The sequence below is a fragment of the Etheostoma cragini genome, chromosome 9 (assembly GCF_013103735.1).
Source record: "Etheostoma cragini isolate CJK2018 chromosome 9, CSU_Ecrag_1.0, whole genome shotgun sequence".
In the NCBI taxonomy this organism is placed as follows: domain Eukaryota; kingdom Metazoa; phylum Chordata; class Actinopteri; order Perciformes; family Percidae; genus Etheostoma; species Etheostoma cragini.
Genome location: NC_048415.1, coordinates 10,920,853 through 10,946,038, shown reverse-complemented (window position 1 = coordinate 10,946,038; position 25,186 = coordinate 10,920,853). Strand labels below are relative to the sequence as shown.

The 25,186-nt window shown below is 39.2% G+C and overlaps 1 protein-coding gene and 1 long non-coding RNA gene across 6 annotated transcripts in view; both read left to right on the top strand.

The window, feature by feature from the left end:
• Window positions 1–25,186, top strand: part of LOC117950501 — a 786,205-nt gene that overhangs the window by 613,130 nt on the left and 147,889 nt on the right. The window lies entirely within an intron of this gene.
• The window catches only part of LOC117950486 (lisH domain-containing protein ARMC9), a 26,243-nt gene continuing 1,165 nt past the window's right edge, over window positions 109–25,186 (top strand). Inside the window, exons 1-25 of one of the 5 annotated variants that reach the window (XM_034881591.1) lie at window positions 109–361; window positions 718–880; window positions 1,109–1,234; window positions 1,843–2,013; window positions 2,477–2,632; window positions 2,767–2,859; window positions 4,022–4,043; window positions 4,497–4,654; window positions 5,016–5,114; window positions 5,935–5,970; window positions 7,642–7,676; window positions 7,773–7,884; window positions 8,318–8,410; window positions 9,618–9,708; window positions 10,770–10,893; window positions 11,153–11,292; window positions 12,171–12,247; window positions 12,973–13,047; window positions 13,511–13,601; window positions 13,903–13,955; window positions 14,619–14,717; window positions 15,364–15,473; window positions 16,215–16,366; window positions 16,777–16,882; window positions 22,401–22,594. In XM_034881591.1, the coding sequence (XP_034737482.1) occupies window positions 806–880; window positions 1,109–1,234; window positions 1,843–2,013; window positions 2,477–2,632; window positions 2,767–2,859; window positions 4,022–4,043; window positions 4,497–4,654; window positions 5,016–5,114; window positions 5,935–5,970; window positions 7,642–7,676; window positions 7,773–7,884; window positions 8,318–8,410; window positions 9,618–9,708; window positions 10,770–10,893; window positions 11,153–11,292; window positions 12,171–12,247; window positions 12,973–13,047; window positions 13,511–13,601; window positions 13,903–13,955; window positions 14,619–14,717; window positions 15,364–15,473; window positions 16,215–16,366; window positions 16,777–16,882; window positions 22,401–22,594 (2,488 nt within the window). In that variant the 5' untranslated portion in view covers window positions 109–361; window positions 718–805. Of the gene's footprint in view, window positions 362–717; window positions 881–1,108; window positions 1,235–1,842; window positions 2,014–2,476; window positions 2,633–2,766; window positions 2,860–4,018; window positions 4,044–4,496; window positions 4,655–5,015; window positions 5,115–5,934; window positions 5,971–7,641; window positions 7,677–7,772; window positions 7,885–8,317; window positions 8,411–9,617; window positions 9,709–10,769; window positions 10,894–11,152; window positions 11,293–12,170; window positions 12,248–12,972; window positions 13,048–13,510; window positions 13,602–13,902; window positions 13,956–14,618; window positions 14,718–15,363; window positions 15,474–16,196; window positions 16,367–16,776; window positions 16,883–17,783; window positions 18,076–22,400; window positions 22,595–25,186 lie in introns of those variants that run through there. The other 4 variants (XM_034881590.1, XM_034881593.1, XR_004657914.1 and 1 more) reach the window with 4 other exon arrangements.

Here is a 25,186-nt window from a genome sequence, read left to right as displayed (position 1 = left end):
CAGTAATAACTGTTTTAGATACATATCACACTAATTGGTTGCTAATAATAATCAATAAATACTTTTAGAACCAAACGGGATGCTTTCATATCAGTTATATATGCTTTCACAAAACGTGTAAAATAAACAGCTATTTACGGCGTTTTCCTCTACTTTACAGCCCCAAGCCCAACTGCATGGTTGCTAGGTGTCCTAGCGTCCTATCTGTGTACGGTTGCTAGCTAGCTAATGGCTACTTGACTATGTCAGTGTAAGTGAAGCCGATAAGCCTTGTCGACAATGGACTAAATAAGCAATTGTGGATGGATACGTTAAAAGCGACAATATCCTATATTTACCAATTCAATGATGTGCGAATAAGGTGAGAATGTGCTTCCTTAACGTCAGATAACGTTAACTGATCAGCTTGTCAGCTAGCATGCTAGCTTGCAACATTTTTGCAAACGATGTTGTCGCTGAATTCTACTGTTGCAGATATTGTTAAAATTTAACAGCGGGAACAGTCTGATTTCTTTGTTCACGGTGTGGTTTTCACATCTGTAAAATGCCAGTAAACGTTAACGTCTGTGTTATTAGGTTTACAATGTTATAGCTTTACCTGGCAACCCTAAAACAACAATTGCATCATAGCGAAAGTGCGTTGTGATGGAGTTCTAGAGGTGCCAACGTACTCCCATATAAGTAGTAATACTGCAATGTACCGTCCTATTGTTACAGGCTCAACAGAATGCTTGATCGAAGTACCAGCGTTGTTTAATGAGAGCAGAAGTCAGAAGTAGGTGTTTTAAAGGTTTTGGTCACTCGCATGAGTTCCAGGGAGGCAGCCAAGATGGAGGACATCTTGGCAACTAAAGCCGATCTTCTTGGGATGATCAAGGAGGTAACAAATACTAAAAAATATGAATGCACTCAGAGCAATATGTAAAACAGAATGAGCAGCAATATAAGTGATTCAAAATTGCACATCTTTTAATAAACCTTGCTTGATGCAGCCTTAGTTTATCAGTTGTGTCAAGGGTTGTGCAATTAGGATGGCTTTAAAGCACAACTTCATTCTGCACTGCTTAAGGTGGAGTTAATGGTACTTGCTTGTTCTGTGTCTTTGTAGTACCTTAAGTTTGAGGTATTTGAAGAGACTGTCCACAGTTTTGACAAGGAATGCAAAAGTAAAGGACAGGTTGTCTCAAACCATAATGGAAGTACTCTCAGGGACGCTAAGACTCGTGGCATTCAGGTAAGTTCTTAATATAACCTGTTGTTTCTACATGTATGTCAATTATTGGTGGAGCTGGCTCTTATGGATGGGCAAGATGTTCCTGAGTCAAGACTGGCTCCAGTGTTTTGAACCAACAACTTTCTATTTTTAAACAGTGTCAGCCATGCCTTTTACAAAGTGGTCTTATCGTGTGTCACTTATCATTGTGTGAAATGTACATAAAATGATCATTGGGAAACTTGTAGCAAATTGTTGTTGTAAGAGCCAAGTGTAGTTCTATTATTTTGAAATGATATTTACAGTAAGCAAGGCACCTGGTTGAGAGAGAGGAAGCTAAGTGACATTATCCACTGTTTTCATGCTTATTTTACGCTTGTCTAAATACTGTTTATAGCTTTTGGACACAGCCTCGAATGCTAGCAACACAATTATGGGATGTATTCCAAGCAGAACCCTGTTTGTGTTAGTGTAAATAAATGTGGAATCTGTGATCATTTAGCACGTATGGCAAGTTATTTCCTTACTCAGCCTCTCTGCAGCCAAAGTTTGAGTCTCAGATTGCCGCCTACAGTTAATGTTGATGAATTTTCTCCCACCACACTCTTCTTTAACTCTGACTTTTCTAGAAAGACCTTCTTAGCTCTTTTGATGATGGAGACCAAAAAGTGTTCTTTGAACTGTGGACAGAGAATATTCCCTTTGAGATAAAAGACGCAGACTCTGAGGCTCAGAGCCTGGAGTTTTACCTTCACATCCACTTCACCATCTACCCACTGAGGAGGCACCCTGGTAGACATGTATGTAGATTACAATTTTTCCAACTATTTTGTTTAATTAAATGTTCTTTTAACAAGAACATTACTTTGTTAAGACTATATTCACAACAGAACTCAACTTTTGTATCATTATGTGCTATTTTTCAAAATGTCCACTAAGCTGTGCTAGAGGCTTGTTCTCAGTTGGCTATCAATGATGTTTCTAACCCCTATAATATGTGTCGTTGTGTTGGTCTTTGCAGTTTGAGTTTATTTATTTACTTATATGCATGTGATGTAATTTCTAAAAAGCAGCAGCTTTTTTTAGTTTTCAGGCCAAGTGACAGCATCTAATTGAGGTGTGTGTGTGTGTGTGTGTGTGTGTGTGTGTGTGTTCGCGTTCGTGCGTGTGTCTGTGTGTTTAACATGTTTTAAATGATGTATTAGGCTTAACTGACACTGTCATTGACTTGTAATAAATCTTTTAATTTGAATGTTTCCCTAGGACCGAGCTGAGTTCGAGGAGAGGATTTCCCACTTCAAGCAATACCTGGAGACTCGGGGAGCAGCACTGAGCCAGACCACAGAGTTTCTGCCTTACTATGCATTGCCTTTCGTTCCCAACCCTACTGTCCACCCCTCCTTCAAAGATCTTTTTCGGGTGCTTAGCTAATTATAGAACAATACCTAATTGGCTATTGTTAACTATGTATTGCATATGCAACAATATTGCCCAGTTCCTCCTTTAAAATGACTATGACCATACTTCTCCCATTCTACGTTCTGTATATTTAGGACTCCTGGATTCCACAGTTGAAGTATAAGCTGGAGCAGTTTATGTCCGTGACGTTGAAGCCGTCAAACACCCCAAGGCTGCTGAATTTATATGTATCCTTAAATAAAAGAGGCAGAATTGAAGGTTGACCTGTAAGTATAACTAATGTCATTGTGCCTCACTTGCATGTCATTGCTAAGGAAATTATCAGAGTACAGATGGCTGACAATTTCTGTGCTGTTGTCAGTGATGTGATATGAGTAGCAAATGTGACAGTGTCAAAACCTGATAACATTAAGTAAAAAGGAGAAAAACACTACAGTATTTTTTTTTTTAATTTATAAAACATTTTACATATTTCCTCCAGTGCAGCATTTCAGGCTCACAAATGGTTCCTTCCTTTAAACCCTGGGAGAACAACTTAGAGGTTTAAAACAGGCCAAGTACATTGTTTTAATGGAATCATAAACCGTTAGACTGTTGTCCAGACCTGTTTGTTTCATATCCTGCAAACAAATCTGTTTTGCATTCATAAATGACTGTAAATGACAGGTGGTGTTTTGAATGTGGCAGAACTTAACCTGACTCTAACTCACCCACACTCCTTCAGAGTGGAAGGGCAAGTGAAGGATAACAACAATTGTTTTTCTTTTACTGGAAATCCAGTGGCTCGACTTTCCTCCTTCCGCGTAAAAACTAAACCCTATCCTTATCGGCCAACGATCAAGGCATACAGATTAACATAGCAACTATCATCTCAAGGGCTGACCAAAGAAAATTGGTTTTGTTTGTACTTCCAGAGAACATAAAAGGTGATCCAACATGTATAATCTTTCAATATGCAAACACTTCAGCAGGCAGCATTTTTAGCAGCTGACACAGCATACGCACACATGAAAATGTCCTGTTGGTTGAGTGCCCACACGTAAATGTGCTTACGTACATCTAGACGCACTGGCTGAGAGCTGTGTTGGCCCATGCAAGGGAGTTGTTCTATCCCTCCCTTTAAAACAAACTAGCCGTTCTATAATGACAATTATATCTCTTTGTCCAATTCAACGGATTAGATAGATCCTTTTTTTATGACACAGTTTTCCAGGATGTAACATACTGTGGGTTTGTCTTATTTCCAAGCCAACATAAGCAATACATTGCATTATTACATACTTTTTTGTATGACTATATCTCTGGATAAGGGGACAAATACAGTAGAACTGTTTGACTTGTGTTCAATTGAGTGCTAGTACGTATTCTTTAACAGGTATTATGCAGAAGGATGGAGGAAGGAGTTCTAAAGGTGAATATCCCTCTCACATAATCTACTCTTAGTTTTCTACTATGACTCAATGCTCTCTTACAAATGGAACCAACGTTTGAAAGATTGACTGGCAGACTTATTCTGAAAACATTGTACACATATAGTCATTCTTTTTGTACTGGTACATACATTTTTCAAATGAAACATTTAATATTTAATGTTTTTAAAGAATATTTTGTGGACTTTTCTGCATTTAATTTTTGACAGAACATTTAGGTAAGAAAGGAGGAAGACACGCAGGATATTGTCACAGGTGCCTTGAGTCATAAGCTCTACCACTGAGCCAACCTCACCACACCACTTAATATATAATTGAGAACATGTGCTAAGGTTATGATTTACACAGAGAATGTCACTCATGATATGGATGCTTTTCATTAGTGTGTTTCCATTCAGCAACCTTTGCCTTTGTGTGTTTCTGTGACTGCACAGAGGCCATGCAGCAGTTGCAGCTCCAACTGGTTGAATCGGAGCGGCGGATCACTAGCCACGTACGGAAATTCAACAAGATGCAGGCCGACTACCACAACCTGATTGGAATCACTGCTGAGCTGGTCGACACATTGGAGGCCACCGTCAGTGGAAAAATGGTAGGTCAGCTCGACTGTGTGGAAAACTGACACACACATTCTTACAGGCAAAATCCACATAGGCTGGCACAAGATAGACACACACAGACACATTTGACCTTATGAGTGGTGCACACACAAAAACTGGACCGACACAAAAAGGGTTTAATTAAGCCATTCACATTTGTATATACAAACACTTCAAATGACAAAAGGCCTGTTATACACAAAGCAAAGTTTGTATTATTATTATTATAATTATGTAAACATATGCACATAACTGTCAGACGAGACAGCTGTTAAACAGGGACACATGACAACCTGCCCTCCCTCTACCCATGCACAGTATCTCAAAGCTCAAGGGGCCTGCTGTGTTTTGCAGATCTCCCCTGAGTACGTGCAGAGTGTGTGTGTCCGCCTGTTCAGCAGCCAGATGAGGCAGAGCGTGGTGCAGAGTACTGACTTCACCAGACCTGGCACTGTGAGTGAGAGCATCTCTCTTCTCCCTTTTTTCTCCTCCTTCACGCCTCACTGGTAGAAGCATAACAAAACACAAGGCCTCAAGGCAAGATGGAAAATGTCACACAGGGGACTGCTGATAGGCAACACGGTCTTCCACCTAAATACTAGCAAAAGAAAGTACTCTTAGGACTTTACCACACTGAGTATGGTCAAGACATTGCGTTGGAAAAGAATAAGGGTGTTTTAAAAAGGAGGTTATATTGCTGTGAAGTGTCCCCATGTCCTCTGTATCCTGTACATCGTGCAGCCAACATTTAGCCATGTAATAATCCTGTAGTTTGAACCCTGGAAATAGGTAACTGGATCCTGTTGGTGACTCAAGATACACACACACACACACACACACACACACACACACACACACACACACACACACACACACACACACACACACACACACACACACACACACACACACACACACACACACACACACAAAAGGCTTGTTGGAAAGTTGATTATGCATGGCACAACAAAGGAGATGGTGGAGTAGAACTATTCAAATAAATTGCATATACAGTGGCTGGCCAAACCTTTCATAGCATTGTTACCATTGTTAACGTTGTTTGATAGCTGTCGAAGTGTGACTCTATGACACTGATAATCTGAAGAAAAAAAAACTGTCCACACTGAAAGCTCGACAATCACGCTTAGTGTCATTGGCCTTCATTGTAGTGTTGAACTTTAGTTTGTGAAATCTTGTTTCTATCTCTTTTGAACTGATCAACTTCTTTCTGTGTGTTTGTGTTTTTGCGTGTGTGATGCTTTTTTTCACAAAGGGATATTGCTCTATGAGTCCCTATGATGATGGATATGTAAGTTTCATATGGTTTTGTCTTTACTTCCTGTCATTGCTCAGGTCCCCCGTTCTCATCTTGCTTATGCCTCGCCATGTCTATTTATCCTCCTCCTCCTCCTCCTCTTCTCCTTCTACATGTGTCTGCCTCCCCTTCCTTTACTATAGATCTTGGCCTGCCTTGTACTCAGTCTATGTTCCCTGTCATTTTCCTACCAAACTGTCCTAGTTTAAAAGAATCTTTGGCCTTGTTTGGTCTGGCCATCGAGCGTCTCTCTGAGGCTGTACCTCATCATTAAATGTAATTGCTCTCAAAGACCGTGGTCATTGTTCCTCCTGTCAACTCACCTTATTGGTTGTCTGTCTTTTTTTTAAGGTAAACACTGTCAGTTGCAGTTTTCAGTTTTCTCCCCTAAACAAATGAAAGGACAACAATGGCCAACACAAGGCACTTTGATGTAAAAGCACTCAGGTTTTCAAGCATGGTAGATTAAATCACAGCTGTTTATAAAGAGGCAACTAGAATGCTTTATATGCAGTATATAATATACAGCATATAATTGTCCTCAACACGTCAATAGCAATCACTCAAACATATGATAAAACATTGAATAGTAATACACATTTACTGTAGTTGAGGTTTGTGGATTGTCAGGACAAGCCTTTAGCTGTTGTATGAGTAAGGAATGGAATCGAACATGAGAACAGCCTAAATCTAGCAGCATTCGAAGGGTGCTTAGTGTTAAGTTCCGCCGAAGAGGAGAAGAAAGTAAAAGCATCTCTTATATAAACTGCGCATTGGCAGATTATTTGCGTCAAGCCTTTGCTTTTGTTTTTACGATTAGCTGAAATCTGAGAGTACAAATGGCCTTAAAATCCAAGTTGTAGTTTTTCCTCTTTCCTGTTAGCATCTTGTTTGACCCCACTATTTGTACATTCAGCATAGGTGTGTGGAGAATATTTGTTATCTGTAATATATATACAGTACATGTTTTGATTAGGACCCCTAGGGTACAGACCCTTCAGTGTCAAATGTCTCAGGGAAACATGTCCCCCTTGCCCTTCAGCATTCTTCAAGTCAAATGAAATGTTTACAGAGAAAGGAATTTGGGAGGGAATCCAGGTATCAATGTTCTCTTACAATTACATATTACCTGTTGCACACCAAAGTAAAAATGTGGCCAGACCACCGGATACCTGATACAACACGGATCACTCCCCTGACCTTACACTGCTCCTGCTATAGGCCTGACCACCCAGGCTTCAGATTGGATTTCAGGGCTCAAAATCCCCTTTCCCCAGTTAAAACACTAATAATGAGTTTCACACTAACCTCGCCCCGTCTCTGGTACTTTTCAATTGCTGAATTACCTTGTCACTGACCGCATGGGCAATGTTGCCGAACAGTACTATACTTGTATGTGCAGGGATTCAGCATGTACCACAAGCATGATGTATGTGCATGTCCAAAAAATGACTTATTTTGCCAGTACGTTCATTGTTTTAGATGGATAATACTGGGTAAGTATGGGGACCACATATTATAGATGATGAAGCAGATGAACAGTCGCATGGGTTGTGTTTTCCATGCACTAAAAAAAAAATGACACATAGTCTGAAATAATCAAATTCTAAAAAATACTCTGCTCCTCTTTGTCTTCTTTTCCTGATTTTGCTCACTCTTTTTTAGGCCTCCTCGATGCTACGAGCATCCATTGCACCTCAGTAAGTCTTAATTTTGAAGCCGCTAATCCGTACAGTTTGATAAGTGGCATGATAAAAAAAAACATGGCTGGCTTGTCCTTTTTACTAATCTCCAAGGAGATCTAAGGAGGTTCCAATGCTGCCCTCACTGGACTATGAGAAGCTGAAGAAAGACCTGGTTGAAGGCTCAGACAGACTCAGGTCCCTGCTGCTTCAGGCGCTGCGCTGGGTGAGTATTCCTATAGATATATATCCTTAGAGTTTATAAGCCTTTTACAAAAAAGACTAGTGTTCTATACTGTACAGTGCACACTGTAAGGGTTGTTAGATGATGTATTTAAGATGGGCTAACAAAGTGATGCAAGTTATAAAAAGCACATTTGACATATTTTGCCACCTTTTTCATTCTTAGTTAACCCAACAAAAGTTTGCTTTCTTAACAAACCGTAAATGCTGTCCACCCATAGCCATAGCATCCCACTGCACCTATTGAGTTCTACTGAGCAACTGCATTGGAGCAATGTGGAGGGAATATAAAAACTGAAGTTTTACTTTAAAGTAGCCCATGAGTGCTGCAGTTTGTGAGCACCGTTAATATATATTTTTACATTTTTACTACTTTAAATCTACATCGGTGGGTCTTCCTCACGTTTTTTTTTCAGAGACTGACTCGCTCACTCCCTGGTGAACAAAGAGACACAGTGCTTCAGGCCTTTATCAGTAACGACCTGCTGGAGCGTTCCAGCACCAAACAGGTGGGATACTACAGCTTTTAATGTAATTGTATTGTGGATGTGATCTGAACTGAAATTACAGTTATTTGTTATACCCAAACTATATTTCCTGTAACCATCAGAGCCAAAAATATAAAATACTTTCTTTTCTATGGGTTTCACTGCCTCATTAATCCCCAGGCTCTAATTTCAGGCAGGCCTGAGCTGGTGAATTGGAACCTTTGCTGTGGGCTTGTGCCATTGACTTTAGACGTATAGACTGTAGACAACTGGACTTAGCATTTCAGATGTCAAACTTATGCTTCTGGGATCAGTACATATTTAAACTAATCTTTTGCATTCCCTTTGGATGGCAAGAACAAGCTCTTTCAATTAATTTGCAAAAAACAATGACATTGGTTTTCCACCATTTTTGATTATCTTGGGTACTGGCAGATAAGTATTGTTCTCTTTTTACTTAACAAAAGGCCAGAGCAGGAAACACTGATTATAATCAAAATGTCCCCCTCCGAATGCTTTCTGTTCTTTTCTTTTCACATTCCCTTCACCTAGTCTTTAGTCATAGGGTGCCATGCTAAATACAATCCCTTTACAGAAGAGTAAGTAATCCTCACCTCACAACTGCGCTCTTTGTTTATGTTGTCACAGTGCTCCAAGTCCCCCTTGAGTCATTTATTGTAAGAGCCACAATAAGAAGGGTGTCAATTTCTCGTAATCATATGACAAATTGTAATTCTTGACAATAGCCAAAAAGTGGTAATTACCCTACTACAAGGAACACAAGTTTTCCCAATGCTCTGGTCAACAGTGGTAGGCTACTTTGCATGACTAAGTTAAGTATAACTATCCTATCAAACTTTCTGAAATTAGACTGGGAAGTTTCCACACAGCGTTAGGTAATGCCAAGCATGTGAACTACATGAAGTACAATTTAAATGTAGCATGCTTCTTACAAAGTTTAATCGATGCATTAGTATTTCTGTATAAATTGACAAACTGCTTGCAATGGCCCAATGAAGGTAATGCTGGATGTTCGTAAAATCCTAATGCAATGCAGTAGAAAGACATTGTCTGTATGCAAGAAGCATTGGATTCTTTGCTGAACAGCTACAATAAAGGTTTCCGACCTGTTTTACGTACATAATTCCAGCTCTGCATCACTTTTGATCATTTACCTCTGCAAGCAATGCATGATTCTAAACTTACCCTACTTTTTGTGTTTTCATAGAAAACGGTGCTTCATTTAATGAGATCGAAGAACGAAATTACCCGCCAATACATGGCTCGTCTCATTAATGCGTTCTCTTCCCTTGCAGAGGGTAAGTGCTCAAGCATCATTATTTCTTAGAAACATGAATCATTGTCTGACTGGATGCATTTGGAGACCTCAATGGCTTTTACCATAACTTCCCATTCAAGTTTGAAACCACTAATGATCCTCTGCAGCAGCATGCCAGCAACTTTGGAAGACATTTAGTAAAGAAACAATGCTGGAAAGACACATAATTCAGGCTGACACAAATTACTTTCTATTATGTAGTAAGTGGTTGGGATAACATTCATTCTTATAACCAAGGAAAAGTTTTTGGGCCCTACCTTGCACTTGGCGCGGCACTTGGTCTTACTGGGAGGTGCGTTCAGGTGAATTCTTGGCATATTGCCATCTTGAGTAAGCAGGAAGTGACCGCGCCATCAACAAACAAATCCTGGTCTAAAGTCAATGGCGCAGCATTTCATTGTAATTTTGTGCATAAGTAAAATGCGCCTAGACTCGTGCAAAGCAAAAAACACTATGTTGTTACACACACACAGGGAAGCGCAGCAGCATATGACGGTGCAAATCCGCCATCATAATAGCAATGGTACAAACATGCCTGACATTTAAGGGGAATGGGAGATGACACACTGATTGGTTTATTGCATGTTACGCCTAAAACACATCTATGAATTAGTGAAGGCAATAATTACAACCCTTTTGAACCATGCACCTGGCGAACAGACCCTTACAGTACAGACCCTTACTGTCAAACTAGCAAAAGTGGATTTTTTAGGAACTTGAATACTGTATCAGTAAATAGTTAACTCCTTTGAACTAAATTTATTCTCAGTAACAGGTAGTGCTTGAGATGATAGACATATTTTTGCATCCGGTTTACCCATCATTGGGGAGTCTGGTCAGCTTTGCTTTTGTTAAGGTGATAATTCTGTTGTTAGTGTTTGCAGTTGCACTTATTGAAATCTATGGCTTTTCAGTGTTGAAGCCACTACTTGTAATTTACATAAAAAGTTGAAAGTTAATAAAAAGTTGCCATTAGGGCATTTTAAAGAAACTTATTTCGTGCCTTTTGATTGTAATTTCATGTTGTGTTAATGCTTACAGGTCGGGCTTACCTCTCCCAAATCCCAATTCTTCTGAAACTTCTGACAGCGGCGCTCAGGACGGAGGAAAAAGACTCTCTGACTAGAAAAAATGTGCTAGTGGCCCTGCAGAAACTCAGCCTTAGGTACTTTTTAAAACAAGCAATTTTTTTTTTACACATCCTTGTTTTTGTTTTTTTAAACTAAATTGTAAACTAAATGGCATGTTAATGAACCAGATGATATACCAGTTTGTGTATTGAACAACCAGTCGTCACCTAACTATCAAAAGTATTTTTTTTTTTCTTGGACTTCAACCAGAATTCCTGTGCTGTTGAGGAACACAAATACTTTTGTTCAAGTATTTTTAGCAGTAATTTATCATTTATTATCATGTCTTGGTAGAAGGAGCCAGCAGACAGCCATGATAGCAGACAATCTGATTGGCTGGCTGGTGGATGAGCTGCAGGACTCCGACTGCCTAAGTGACTACACCCTGGAATACTCTGCTGCTCTGCTCATGAACCTCTGTCTGCGAACAAAAGGTAAAGGCGAAGCACAGGTAGATACAGAAACAGTTGAATTAATTGTAGAATACCTAACCATTTTGAGTTTTGGCTGGATATTTTCCTCAGAGGACACTTTGCTTGTACATTTAAATAGATCAAAATACTGTCTACTGTAGGATGTCAGACAGAACCATTTAAAAGCATGTCATAACTATATAATACCATGCTTTATTCCCCATATGTTTTCAACCTGTGAATAAAGCTTAGTTTATTGAAGGGGAGTTCATTTGGATATCTCCACATATACAGTATACCACTCTATATGCATATCCAGCTGGTCCTGCTATACTATATCAAGGGCTTCTTGAAGTGAAACCAAAAAAGCATATGAAGGAAAATCTTATCTTAATAATAGTCGACCATGTCAGTCTCAATCAATTGTATCTCTTTTAAAGCCACACACATTCTCTGTCTAACATTGTTTCTTTTGGTGATTTTATTATGGGCAGACTAAAGGCCATTATATTTTGGGTTTGTATTTAATACAACATTTTAGTTTTTACAGCTTCTTCTATACAAACTGCTTATCAGTTACACTCTCACTTTTTCTTATTTCTTCTTACATCATATCTAGAATGTATCTTTGTTCATGTCACTCCCATTTACAGCACATACACCATCAAAGATCATTTGTATCAGTAATTTGTTTATTTTTCTCTCAGTTGCCCGGAGCCTGCTTTTTGTAGACTGGCACAGTAAAATACTGTACTGCATTTGATTTATTAGTAGTTTTGTTATCTCACACAAAGAATTATTGGGTTGGAGGGAATCATCAATTATTCATCTGAGTGCATGTTTCTTCCTTCCTATCACTTTGTAGGATTTAATTACTTTTTGGCTGAAACTTTGTACAGGAAAAAGGAAGTGTGCAGAGACCGCCAAGCATGTGCTAAAGGTTCTCACCGACCTGCTTGGACATGAGAACCATGAGGTGATGCATACACATCCATGCACTGATGTTAAATGCACAATGTATGTAATGCACACAGAAAACACATTCACAGAGGTCAAACAACATGGACACAGCCTAAATAATTAATATTAAAAGGTGATGCTCACACATTTAGAAAACAATAATTAAGTTTAATACAGGATACGGAGTACAAAAGCATTCATAGTAGTGTCTTAAAAGGACATCGCAAAAGAGAGTAGCATTAAAATGTAATCCAAGGTGGGCAACCCATAGCACTTCATTAGTTTACAGCTTTCACATGAATACACCACCCGATCTGTTATAATAGCATTGTAATCCAAGCAAACACACCTAGGCTTGCTATAAAACTAAGATTATGATGCCTTCCAGAGCTTGCAGCTGTCTTAATAGAGATATACTCTGGCTTTAGGTTAGTCTATAAAAACTTATACAACAGTAACACTGACACTAGTTTTCTTTATGAAAGGATGTCAGCAACTTTGGAGGCCCATTAACTGAAGCTGTTGTCTCCCCCACTGCAAGGAGTTGTATCTAATTTGTGTTTATGACATACTGTATGCCTATAAAAAAATACTTATATTTCACTCCACTGCATAAGCATTAATTCCTGTTTGTATGAATGTTTCCTTGCTGCTGCACAAACTTTTATCATTTGGGGTGAGATCATAAAGATAGAGTGTGTCTGTGCGTGTGTGCGTGCGTGTGTCTGTTTGTTCTCTCAGATTCGACCATATGTAAATGGAGCCCTGTACAGTATCCTGTGTATTCCCTCTGTGAGACAGGAAGCCAAAGAGATGGTGAGATAGCAGAAATGTCTTCACCTGCTTGGAGGAAACAGACCCAGTTTGTGTTTTGGCCCTGCATTTGTCTCTTTATGTCACCACGCAGCCAGTGTTTGGAAAACAACAGGTTTTCACAGTCATATGTCACTTTACCCAGATACTGGTGAACTGTTGGGTTGTATCTGTGCAGAAGAGTAAATGGATGTGGCTGTGTCCATCCTGTCTAACAAAGATCATGTTCAAGCCAATCTCTCACACATCAATAATCATTATTATTTGCACAAATAAAATATGTTATCATTTTAAAGTAAGTGTTTTTGACAGTCAGTTTTTGTTACAGGGTAGACTTCCCTTGAATACTCAGTCACTGATTTTTATTCTGAAGTTCACTAGAAAAATAGCCCTTGCATTTGTCTATAAGCTATAACGTTTGTGTGCATACACCGGTGTGACTTGTGTTTACGTTACATCTGTGCAGAGTGTAGAGGAGATTCTCCATTGCTACAGCAAAGAGGACAACCCAGACCTCAACAGACAGATTCAGTTCATCATAAAACAGCTGAACTCAGGTTAGTAAAGTTAAATTTACTGTTACACTGGATGTATTCCACTCTATGCAGTGTACTGTATATATGTACATTTAAAGATGAAATACTGTACCAGATGAAAAGTAGCATTGTGCTAATGTAGGGTTTTGGGCATCTGGTGTTAGTGGTGTTAGGTGACAGGAGTCCTGTACTAGTGAGACATGGCAGAACATTTTACAGTTTAATGTAAATGTAAAGAATGGTGTGTTTTTGAAGTGTTTATATTTTTTTTTTAAATCATCTAATTTATTTAATCCTCATGATCTGGCTGTGTTTCACCCAGCTGATGAGGAGGGGCCAGAGTCAGACGATGAAGAAGAAGAGGACGACAATGATGTAAGTCCACCCCTCAACCCATTAGGCATTGATACGTTAGTGCTTTACACCATGTAGTCACAACTATAAGGATATATTATCAACAAATTACATACCAGATCATATTAAACACATTTCCAAAACCTGTAAATGGCAATGTCAGCATAACACAGATATTGGGTGTCTCCACCTCTGTTTGTCCATATCCGTGTGTGTGTGTGTGTGGGGGGGGGTCTGGCAGATTGGATTCTGTGAGAAAGAATGGCTGCAGTCTCCTAGGTGTGTAATGTATGTCTATGTGTACATTGTTTGTGTCCCTTTTCCCTTAGTGGTTGCATGCAAATTTCCTAAGTGTGAGGGCCTTTTTTCCATTGCCTCTGATCTTATATGTGGTGTTGTTTTTAGCTGCTATCCATTTACCATTGCTATAAGGGTGAACTGATACATGTTCCCCACTTGTGTAAGGGAGTCGAACATTTGTAGACTACACTGGTCTCTTATTGGCACCGTTTGACTCGGTGACAAACATTGTAGTAGTGTTTGTCCTAGTTTGTAGACTCACATCAATGGTTAGTTGTTTGGTTAAACATTGAAGAAACAATGCTGAGATTGTGATGTCAGCTGTGTTTTCATTACTTACTGACTGTTGAGAAAAATCTGACTACTCTCATTGCCTTGTGTCAGGAAGATTTAATGGAAACAGACCTAGATATAGAGGACGTTCTCCAACCACAGCCCAGGGAACTGTCTGGAGAGAGTCTGCTTACCACTGAGTACCTGGGGGTAAGAGCAAGACACATACACTCACTACACACCTCGCTATGCACAAGTTAAATGAACACGTTGTTTGCTTAGCAGACACAAAGCTCACAAGAAGGCTGCGCTTAGCAATTGTTGGGTGTTGTTGCATGTGTGTACTTCACAGTTCCAGCTAGTTCAGAATGCAGCAGCTAATGGAAATGATCCTTGCAAAATGAGGAACCGTTAATGTGCGTGGCCATTTGTCACGCCACAGAGCCAAGAATCCCTTATGATTAAGATTTTACATCATTGTGCTACATAATGCTAGATGGCTAGAGGAAGGACACAAGCAGGTCTTCACATTGAAGGAAGCTGTTCTAATAATTATTGTCTAAAAATGTAATTCAAGCACAGATGGCAACTCCCCTAATCTGGTTTATAAGTGTTGACATCATAATGCTACACTGAATTAGTAACTGACCCTCTGACACCTCATAGAACTTGTTATTGACTTTAATTTTAACTTAAGCCCACACAACAGGTGAAAGAGACCGGGCTTTATTTGTTGCTTAACATCATCGCTTCAATCCATCTCTTCCCAATTTAACACAACATTTATTGAAGTGTGTGTGTGGGTGTGTGGATGGGTGTGGTGTGCTGTGTGGTGTGTGTGTGTTGTGTTGTGTAGATTATGACCAACATGGCAAAAGTTAAAAGGAAGTTGACCACTCTGCCACAACCAAGTGTTGATGAACCCCTACAACGGCCAGTCACCCCAAGTTCTCATCGTAACGCAGTGTAAGTTAAATGCACACACAGATCATGTCAGATTTTAAATTGCAGTTCACTCTTAAGGAAAATTCTAGTGCATGGTGGAAATGTGTATGATAATGTAAGGTTTAGGGTACTTGAGGCTCAAGGGTACTTTAGTTCTTCAATGTTCTAAATATAGTACTAACTGTAGGTTGGTGGAAAGTACTAAAGTGGATCATTTTACAAAGCTCGTAGTCTAGTCTGTTGGTCATTTTGACAAAAAAACTAGTGCAGTAGGTCAAAGCAGAAAGGGTTTAATACATTTTACCAATAATCATTGCAAAGACTTTAAGGGGATGAGTCAGCAGGATGAGAGTGGACCTAGAGACGATTATGTGTGTGCTGAAAGGCAGATTATTGTCAATAAAAACTATAAAACAGAAGGCAGGGATTGAAGAGTTATTTTAAAGTAATGGATATGATAACTATGAGGGAGCGGTGTACTACACATGACCTGGCTCCAGTGATAAGGGAGCACTAACTCACAGCAAGTTATTGATACACAGGAAGGATTCATAACTTACTAACAGAACCAATGGTAGTGCTAATCTTTATTCATGAAGCACGTTTGAATATAAAGTTAAGTTGTACAAGCTTAAAGAAGTACCCCTGATGAAGGTCACAAAAAAACATTAAGATAAAGGTTTTATGAAAATCTTTATGCAAGTTCTTAGAAAACCTGAGCTGTATTGTTTGTGTCATGTCTCGGGATCACTGATCCGGCAGTCAGGGGGATGGACGTAGCCGGGATAGGGAATACCCTCTAAGCAGACAGAAGAGCGACGAAGGAAGCCTGCCTCCTTCTCGTTACAACTCCCGACCTCCAACACGCTCTGGAAGTCGCCCCAGCACTGCTGACTCCCTACGTCACAGTATCGGTGGGTGGATGACATTTACCAATAAAAAATAAAAATAATTCCATAGCACATAGCAGTGGAATTAAAAAAATGCTTTTTATTTGGTTAATGTGGAGTTATTGGATGTGATGCCTGGTGTCTACTAGGCAAACAAGCTCCTGTGACTTCCTCAGAAAGCACAAGGGATAATGACTCAGCAAAGAGGCCACCAAATGGCTAAACTAAATGACCTATTTTGACTTTCCACAAAACATCAGCGTGACATCAGGTTGTGCTCACGTGCTCCACAGTGACCATAATGTGTAACAGTACTGTTGCATTGTTTTATATACGTTTTCAGTTTATATTTAAAAGGCAGATAGGTCGGTATAATTTAAAAAGTAGTGGGATGAAGGTCTAATATGTCCTTCCTCTCTGTCACAAACATTCAGACTCAGAGTGTGGCCGGTTGTTCCAGGAGTCCGAGTTGGACGGTCCATATGAAGGGCAAACCAGAAAAGGACGTTTCCAGGAAGAGCACAATGGACATTCTGCCAGGTAAACTGCACATACGTGTGTGCACACACACACACACACCAGAGCTCGGACCGGGACGCATTTTTATGTCCGAGCCCGGCCCACGTCCGACAAAGCAGTAACCAAGCCCGACAGGCGTTAAGGTATTTATATCCGAGCCCAACCCCAGCCAGGCACAGTTAAAATGATGTATGTTTGTCTGTGTGGAAAAGCCCACTTCTATTAAGCAACTGTATGAAGTTATTTGGAAAGGTCAGCGCAGGCCAACTTCTTTTTGAAGTCTTCTATTGTTGCGCTGCCGCATGTAGCCTAATGTGCACCTGTTTTGTTGTCACAGCTACATAAACAAATTTCTGCACACAGGAAGAATTGATGTTAGGGTAATATTTAAAATTTATTTTAATCACAAAGACGAACCTTTGTGTCAAGTGAAGCAGGCCCATAATGTCTCCATAATAAGCTCTTTTAAATTTAAAATGTTCAATGCCTTAATGCGCTGATGTGACCGAGCCCAACCCGAACCTAAACATCATTTCTAAATACACACACACATACATTCAAATTTGAGGTACATTTCAGAGGAAAATACACTATGTAAGCAATATTACACTAAGGGTTTGATTTAATATCCTTATTGCCACAACAGTGTATCATCACTGTATATTCTCTAAATCAAACCTTTGAGTGTAATATTGCGATTAAACAACCATGGTATATTGTGAAGCAATTCGCTCTCAAAATAAAAAAAAATTCTAGTCCCTCCCTTTTTAGTCAGCCAGTCAACTGAAGCTAACGATAGCTTTCTGGAAACCTCGTGAAACTGAATAACTACCAAACATACTGTATAAACACAAAACTACTTTTCTAGCTCAATCTTGTTGCGACTATGATAGCTGCTAAAAAATAGTTTTTCCACCAACAGATTAAGCTCCTGTACATCCAAGAAATGTAGCAGCTACTATTAACATAGCGCAGAGTCACAGGCACAGCTGCAGATCCGAACATTTCCAGTGGAAGTTAACTTTGAAGCGTTTGAAAAAAAAAAGTAGTTTAATCCGATGAATCACCTTATATACATTAGTTGGAGATCTATTGTGTGTTTCACTGTGGTTTCTGATTTACATGAATACAACTGTGTCAATGTTTTTTTAATTCAACTTAGTAATGTTGCCATAGAAATGGCAGAGTAATATTGTTAAGTGATGCTGAGCAAATGGCTCTGGGTGTGTTGTCAGGCTTACAACTACAAGTTACAAGTATTAGACTATTACACACAGAACTGACGACACTTTTACTTAAGTAACATTTCCAATGCAGGACTTTTACTACTTAAGTTAATGATCTGAATACTTCTTTGACCACTGATGTTTTCATGTATGTTGCTGTATTAAATGTCTGAAACATTGAGAGATCTTCAACTTGAAAATCAAATTTATTATCGCATACATTAGAAGTCGTGCATTTCACTTCAATCAACATGTGCTCTGGCTACCTCCCGATGGCACACAACACAAGATATAAAATACATTTATGGAAGCTGCTCTTGCTGCAGCATGCTTTAAAGGGCATTGCAAATGCAATGATAATCTAGTGCCACAGTACTTCTGTGGCAAGAGGGGCAATGTCACTTCTGAGGAGGAGAGAAAGTCTATCTTGACCGCAGGCTGGTTAAGTTGCTGAAAGATGGTGGATGACAGGTTACGGCACAGTGGCCACATATACCGCCCCTCCTGAAAGGGGCCTGTTGTAATTGCAAATGTTCAGTTCAGTGCTCAACAGAAGTGAGAGGGCAAGCCTATAGCTGGTTAGAGGGTGAGGCCTGTGTGAAATCCATCTGAGCCACAACTCTCTCTTTTTCTCAGAACCTCTGAATTCAGTCAGGGTAAGTAGTGGGTTATGAAAATAACAGAAGAGATGGCTAAAAGATAAAGAGTACAACACAAGAAAGCGGAGGATGTATGAATAATGTACAGTTGTGCTCATAAGTTTACATACCCATGCTAAAGTTGACTAAAATAATGTATTGTAAATAAATAAATGTTCTTCCTTAAAATACAAAGGGGAATAGGTATACCTGTACATACCCCCATGTTAAATTCCCATCGAGGCAGGCAGCAGGACAGTTATTTCATGGATAAAGGATACTATGCATCCTGATCAAGTTCCGTTGGTCTTTGAAATTTAAATAGCCTGATATCATCACATACTCTTCACCATACATGGAGATTGGCATGGTTTTATTTCAGCTTAATAGCTGGTTTGATTTGCAGTGAGAAATAATCTCATGGAAAGTAACCCATGCCAAATGTCTAGGTATGGTATGTGAGGCAGGCTTGTGCATAATTCAGAATTGAGTTCAATTAAGTGAAGTGTTTAAAAATAAAGCTTTACAATATATGTCAGATATGATTGCATTAGATATTCAATAAATTATGTAAGTGTGAACTACTTCACGTACAGATTACATCAACAGTAAATGTTTTGCCCAGCAATGAATGTTAAAAGCTCTAGTCACAGATCAAATAACTAAGTTTGATTTATTGTAATTGTAATTTTGTGGAACATGAGGGAATATGACTCCATTTTACAGAATGCTTATCATTATCTATATTTTGGACAAAAATATGCAGGATTGAGGAGTGACTTGTTAAGTGTGTTGAAATTATGTTATTAAATTACGAAATTAATTAATTGTATTTAGTTGAAATGTAATTTTATTATGATGCATAGTATCCAGGATCCATGAAATAACTGTCCTTTCAATATAAATATCTGCCTGCCTCTATAGGAACTTAACATAGGGGTATGTTTATTAGTGCCCGCTTTATTTTAAAGTAGAAAATTTATTTATTTGCCATAAATTATTCATTCACAAGGAAAATTGTTGTCCTTAAAGGTTTGATTTTCCCAAATTCTTTAATTAAGGCAATACGATCAATTTCCAAAGTTTTTTTTTTTTCCTCTTTTTAGTAAACTTTAACATGGGTGTGTAAACCTATTAGCACAACTGTATATGAAAGTCTATCTTTTAAGAAAAACTAAAATATATGTGTCTGACTTCAAAAGAAGCACAAGAATAGAAAGAACAATAACAAATACTGTAGTATGTCAATGACCAGCTTGTAGATGCATTTAGTCCATTGTTTGGTAGCAACTAGCAAGGAAGAGAGCCAGACTGAGGTTGTTGAGGAATTATGCAATTTAAAATAAATAGTGCAAGTCAGCTGATCTTTCTGTTAATGAAATGCGTGTCAGTGCATTTGTGTCTGTGGAGAGAGTTGGCAATTGTAGCTCCACACCGATTGGTGACTCAGCAACGCCAAGCCGGTCTGGGAGACTGTGACATGCGTTTAAACGAGCAGTTCCCACAAAGAGACCCATTCAATCAAACCTCCCCTGCTTCTCCTCTCCTTCAAATCCCAGAGGAACTTGACTCCTGAGTCCCGCCAAGAGTAATGAGTCCCAGGAAACCGCTCCGGTTATCCCTCCCCCCATCCCCCCAAAACGTAAAACACCTCTACAATACGAAGTTCAGTAGCCTTATTTCACCCCAGTTTGGGAACAAGACATTTATAGTAAAAGTGATTTCAGGACACAGTCATTGATACTTAGGTGAATAGAAACTTAGCAACACAGCAATTTGGCAAATACCAAAAGAGAAGATGTATATTATGCTTTTTGCTTTGAGGTTAATGAATTCCCCCCTTTGTTTTTATTCAAGCAAAGCTCTACTTCAGCTTATTCATGGTAACACCTGGGGGGCCAGCCAGGTTTTCTCCATTCAGACATCAAAGTTAAAGACTGAAGTCTCGACACCTTGATTCTCCTCCAGTTGCTGACTTTGTGACTATTTATGACATGTTTATGCAGATTTCAGTTCCCTGCTCCACAGGGCTGAGCAGTCAAGTTTATAGTACCTTTTATACCAGATGACATCAGGCATGTTGGAGCCAATTAGACTACTGTGAGCTGAAACAAGAATCAGCTGACTGAAATCGAACCATCTATTATGGTATGGGATTGCTCCACATGCTGTAGGCCTTCACTGTGTTACTGTAGGCAGAAGAGTAATATATGCATTGTGATCCTGTTTCTCAGACTCGCACAGACATGACAACACATGTTGTCATGTCTGTGTATAAAGTGTAGGGACACCCCCTACTACTGTTAATGTTAGTGAGACCCAGAACCACAGAGATACAAAACACGCGGTAGACGGGATAACGTAAAGGTAGTTTAATGATGCAGAGGTAATCCCAAAAAAGGCGGCGGGAGGGTGAAAGGCACCCTCCCGCCGACCAGACAGACAAAACAGACAAGACAAACACAGAGAAAAGGGAAACATGACAAAGGTTGGGGAAAACAGCAGATCACAACAACTACATATGTTAAACTAGACCTACAATCAGGTATAGGGTGGCCTAAAGCCTTTACACATACCTTTTTTTGCATAGAATACTAAGCTATTAAAATATTAATTAATATTAATATTAATTATTATTAATAATTGTTGGAATTGTTTTATAAATCAAGTTTTAATGTTAAACATACATGTGGTGCAGTGTATCCTTAAGATTAACTGTGGATGGCCTAAGTTACTACCTTACCTATGGGCCTGTTAGCAGTGGGTATTTATGTTTGCTAATAATATGTTGGATTTGTGTGTTTCATTTTTGACAAAACTTTCAAAAAGTCACAATAATTTGGAGGCCCCCCTGCTCTGACTCTGAGGACCCCTAGGGGCCCTGGACCCACTGTTGAAGATTCCTGCATTAGAGCATTTATTGAAAGAAAGTAAGAAAGTAAAAATATGCAGGGAGAATGCATGTTTTGTTTTGTATGTCATTAATGGAGAATCGCATTTTTAACAACTTATGATTTGAAATGTGTTTTATAGTACAAAAACTTGCAACTAGAAATCACAAAAAAACTATTATTTAGAGTTACATATATATAAATAAACTCAGCACCTCAACAGTCTGCATGGTATGGAAGACCCTACTGATAGCTGTCCCCATTGGGTATGTCGGAAGTATCAATGAAGTCTGGTGAGCCATTACCAGAAGTGGAGGCTATCGACTGAAACAAGGGAAATGGATGCTATCACGTGTCGAGGGGCAAGAGGCTTGTGCACGGTTGATGCTGTACCCTGGAAAATCATGATATCTGTGCTATGAAGCCCTCTGTGAAATAAGGTGTGTTTGTGGCTGTAGTTTCATAACTTCTGAGCAGCTCATCAGATAAAAGGATGACCTCTCTGAATGACCTCTAACCGTAAGCAAGTAAGAAATAAGAGTAACTGTAAAAAGTTTAAAAAAGATCCATTTTAAGGCTGGCTTGGTCAATGTAGCCTTAATTAATATTAATCACAAATTGTGTTCTGTTCTGTACCCAGTTTAGCTGTTAACTTGTCTTATTTTATAGCCAAGGTTGTTCGATTATCTACTTTTGCAGCACAATTTTTGTGTAATGGTGTTTGTGCTGATTTGTGATTTAGTGGGACTTATTTTTGTTTAATATTTTTTTTCCATGTCATCAGTGGTGGTTATGTCCCTGCATTTACAAGCCATCCCAAGATTCCCCGTACACCCGATACAACAGTTAGCCAGGACACCAGTGCTCATCGGCCAAGAGTCCCAGCTTTGGCACCCCAGTATTCTCAGTCGGAGCCGCAGCCGAGTAACCGACCAGCCTCCGCCAGCTCAACAGGAGGAGGGGGACAACAAAGTGGAAGTAAGCATGTACCCACCTGCCATTGTTGGCAAATTTTGGCTCCCGCTGGTTGCGTTATCTACCCTACCAGCCACTTTAGAAGATATCCAGCGATGTCACTGTTTCTGTCTTTTTTTCATTTTCCAACAGGAAATGGGTAATATTGATAACATCTTGCATAACAGAATACAAAATGTATTATTTTATGCTTGTATTGTAATATCATGAATATTGAAATGTCACTGGTAAACTAACGACAGAAAATAACCACAAGTAATTGGGTTAGTTTTTCTCAAATCCTGGACATTAAAGTGCCAAAATGATGCTCATTTTCAATTTAAATATGGTATAGTAAAATCTCTCCTGGTTGGCAAGTCATATCACCCAATCGTAGCAATCACCTTAAACAAAATGTGGACATGGATAGTAAATGTCCTGTGGTGTAGTTCACAGTTAGTGGGTACTGTTGTCTGGCTGTACAACTACGGTCACAGCTCTGTCTGTCTCAACCATTGTACATTCGACAAATATCGTAATTTTCCTACCTCTTACATACAGGTTTTACTAGAACTGTCGACTCTTGTTGTTCTCAAAACAAAAGAAGATTTACAAAAACATGCGACAAGACAAAAGTGGGATTAACTGTAAAATGACAAGCCATGCTCCAGCTTCCCTTGAGCTCACATCTTGATTTACACATAGAAATTTCAGGAGTTTCAACTGGAATCCTGTAACAAAATCTGCCACTGATGTAGTTCAAAGTGTTTGCATGACTGTGTTAATGTTTTGCCAGCGATTACACTCACTTATCAGTTGACAAGAATTAGTTTAGGCACTTTAGACTCATATTCATTCACATGTGTATTCATACACTCACAGTTGTCTCAGCCACAGTTACCCTACGTTTAACAAGCGTTTTTAGAATCATAAATAAATAAGCTCAGATTTTGGACTTATTAGCCAGCTTTGAACATAATGTTTTAAATAAAATGCCCTACTTGTCTTTTTGACTTTCTCCTTTACAGTCCTACTAAAAGGAGAACCATGAGTTAGGAGAGAATGATTGTATGCTTTTGATGGTTATATTCAACTGAAGTTGTATAGTAATCAAGTTCTAGTGTAACAATTACATTTGTATTTGCCGTATATGGCTGTTAGAAGAAATAAAAGTAGTACATTAGTTTTTTCAGCCCATCCCTACCATTGCCACTTATGCATTTGCTGTCAACTTCACATAACATGAGTCACTGCAGGGAAGAGGGCCTGACCTGGTGCTCTTAGTTGGGAGATATCATCTCTCCATGCCCTCATGCATCTTAACTGCATTTGATGAGCAAGTAACTCTGGCTCTTACGCCTGGTTCCCTTACCATATAGCCTGTAATAGGGCTTAATGGTTAGTCTAAGCCACCACATCCTCGTGTGTGTGTGTGTGTGTGTGTGTGTGTGTGTGTGTGCGTGTGTGCGTGTGTGCGTGTGTGCGTGTGCGTGTGCGTGTGTGCGTGTGCGTGTGCGTGTGTGCGTGTGCGTGTGCGTGTGTGCGTGTGCGTGTGTGTGTGTGTGTGTGTGTGTGTGTGTGTGTGAGAGAGATCTGGAAAGTGTCCGACATCTATTGACTCGCAAGTAAGTTACCTAATAAACCGCTTTAAGGGCAATATGCAGCCCCACATGACATGGCAAGCAAAATCAAAATACACTTTTCCTGTGAGCATCTTTAGCTTTTATTGGTATGTATTGATTTTATTTGCACACACATAACACTGCATAACATCTAAATAGTGGAAAAAAAACAAATGTATCAGGTCAAGAAGCCACAGGCCTAAACAACGGACCTACCCTAAACGATAATGAAAAAAACATAATGAAAAAGATGAAAAAATAAAGAAACCTAAGCTAACATAATTTGGAAAAATACAATAAAAATAAATGCCAGCAAGAAAGATGCAAAATGAGCAGAAATCTGACCAATCAGATAATCCAATAATAATAAAGAAATGCATGAACAATACGGGGTAAAGTTTCGGTTTGTTAAAAGGAAGGTGAAGATGATCAACCTGTTTAGTAATCTATAAATAAATTAGGGAATTCAGTTTAAACCTGAGTGGCTGAGGGATGATGGTAAAGAAAAAGGCAAGAACATATATTTATATATAAACGCACATACTGCATCTGATGAATATTTATATCTTATACTAAAAGAACATTCAGTTTCTTGAACAATGGAACGGAGGTCTTTGGAGTTTTTAGAAAAAAAGTGTTTTTGCAGCAAATAAAGTTAAGATGGGATGAGAATGTATTTGCCCCAAAAGAATTAGCTTACATCAAATAGAGATAAATCATAAAATGACGTCAAGTTAATAAACACTGCATAACAAACATGCAGCTTCTGCTGACTCAGGCGTTACTATGCCTAATGTTTGCTCCTTGGTGGACTCTGGCTGCAGAGTTACCCACCACACGCTGAGACAGGATCCCCTTTAGATCCATATTTGGTAAACACTTCCTTGTGTCTGACAACTTGGCTAAGGAAAGATAGAGGAGGCATTTTTGGAGCTGACCACCCACTCAGCCCGCACAAACAGAGCTGTTGCTGTCTCGTCATGTTGAGAGGATG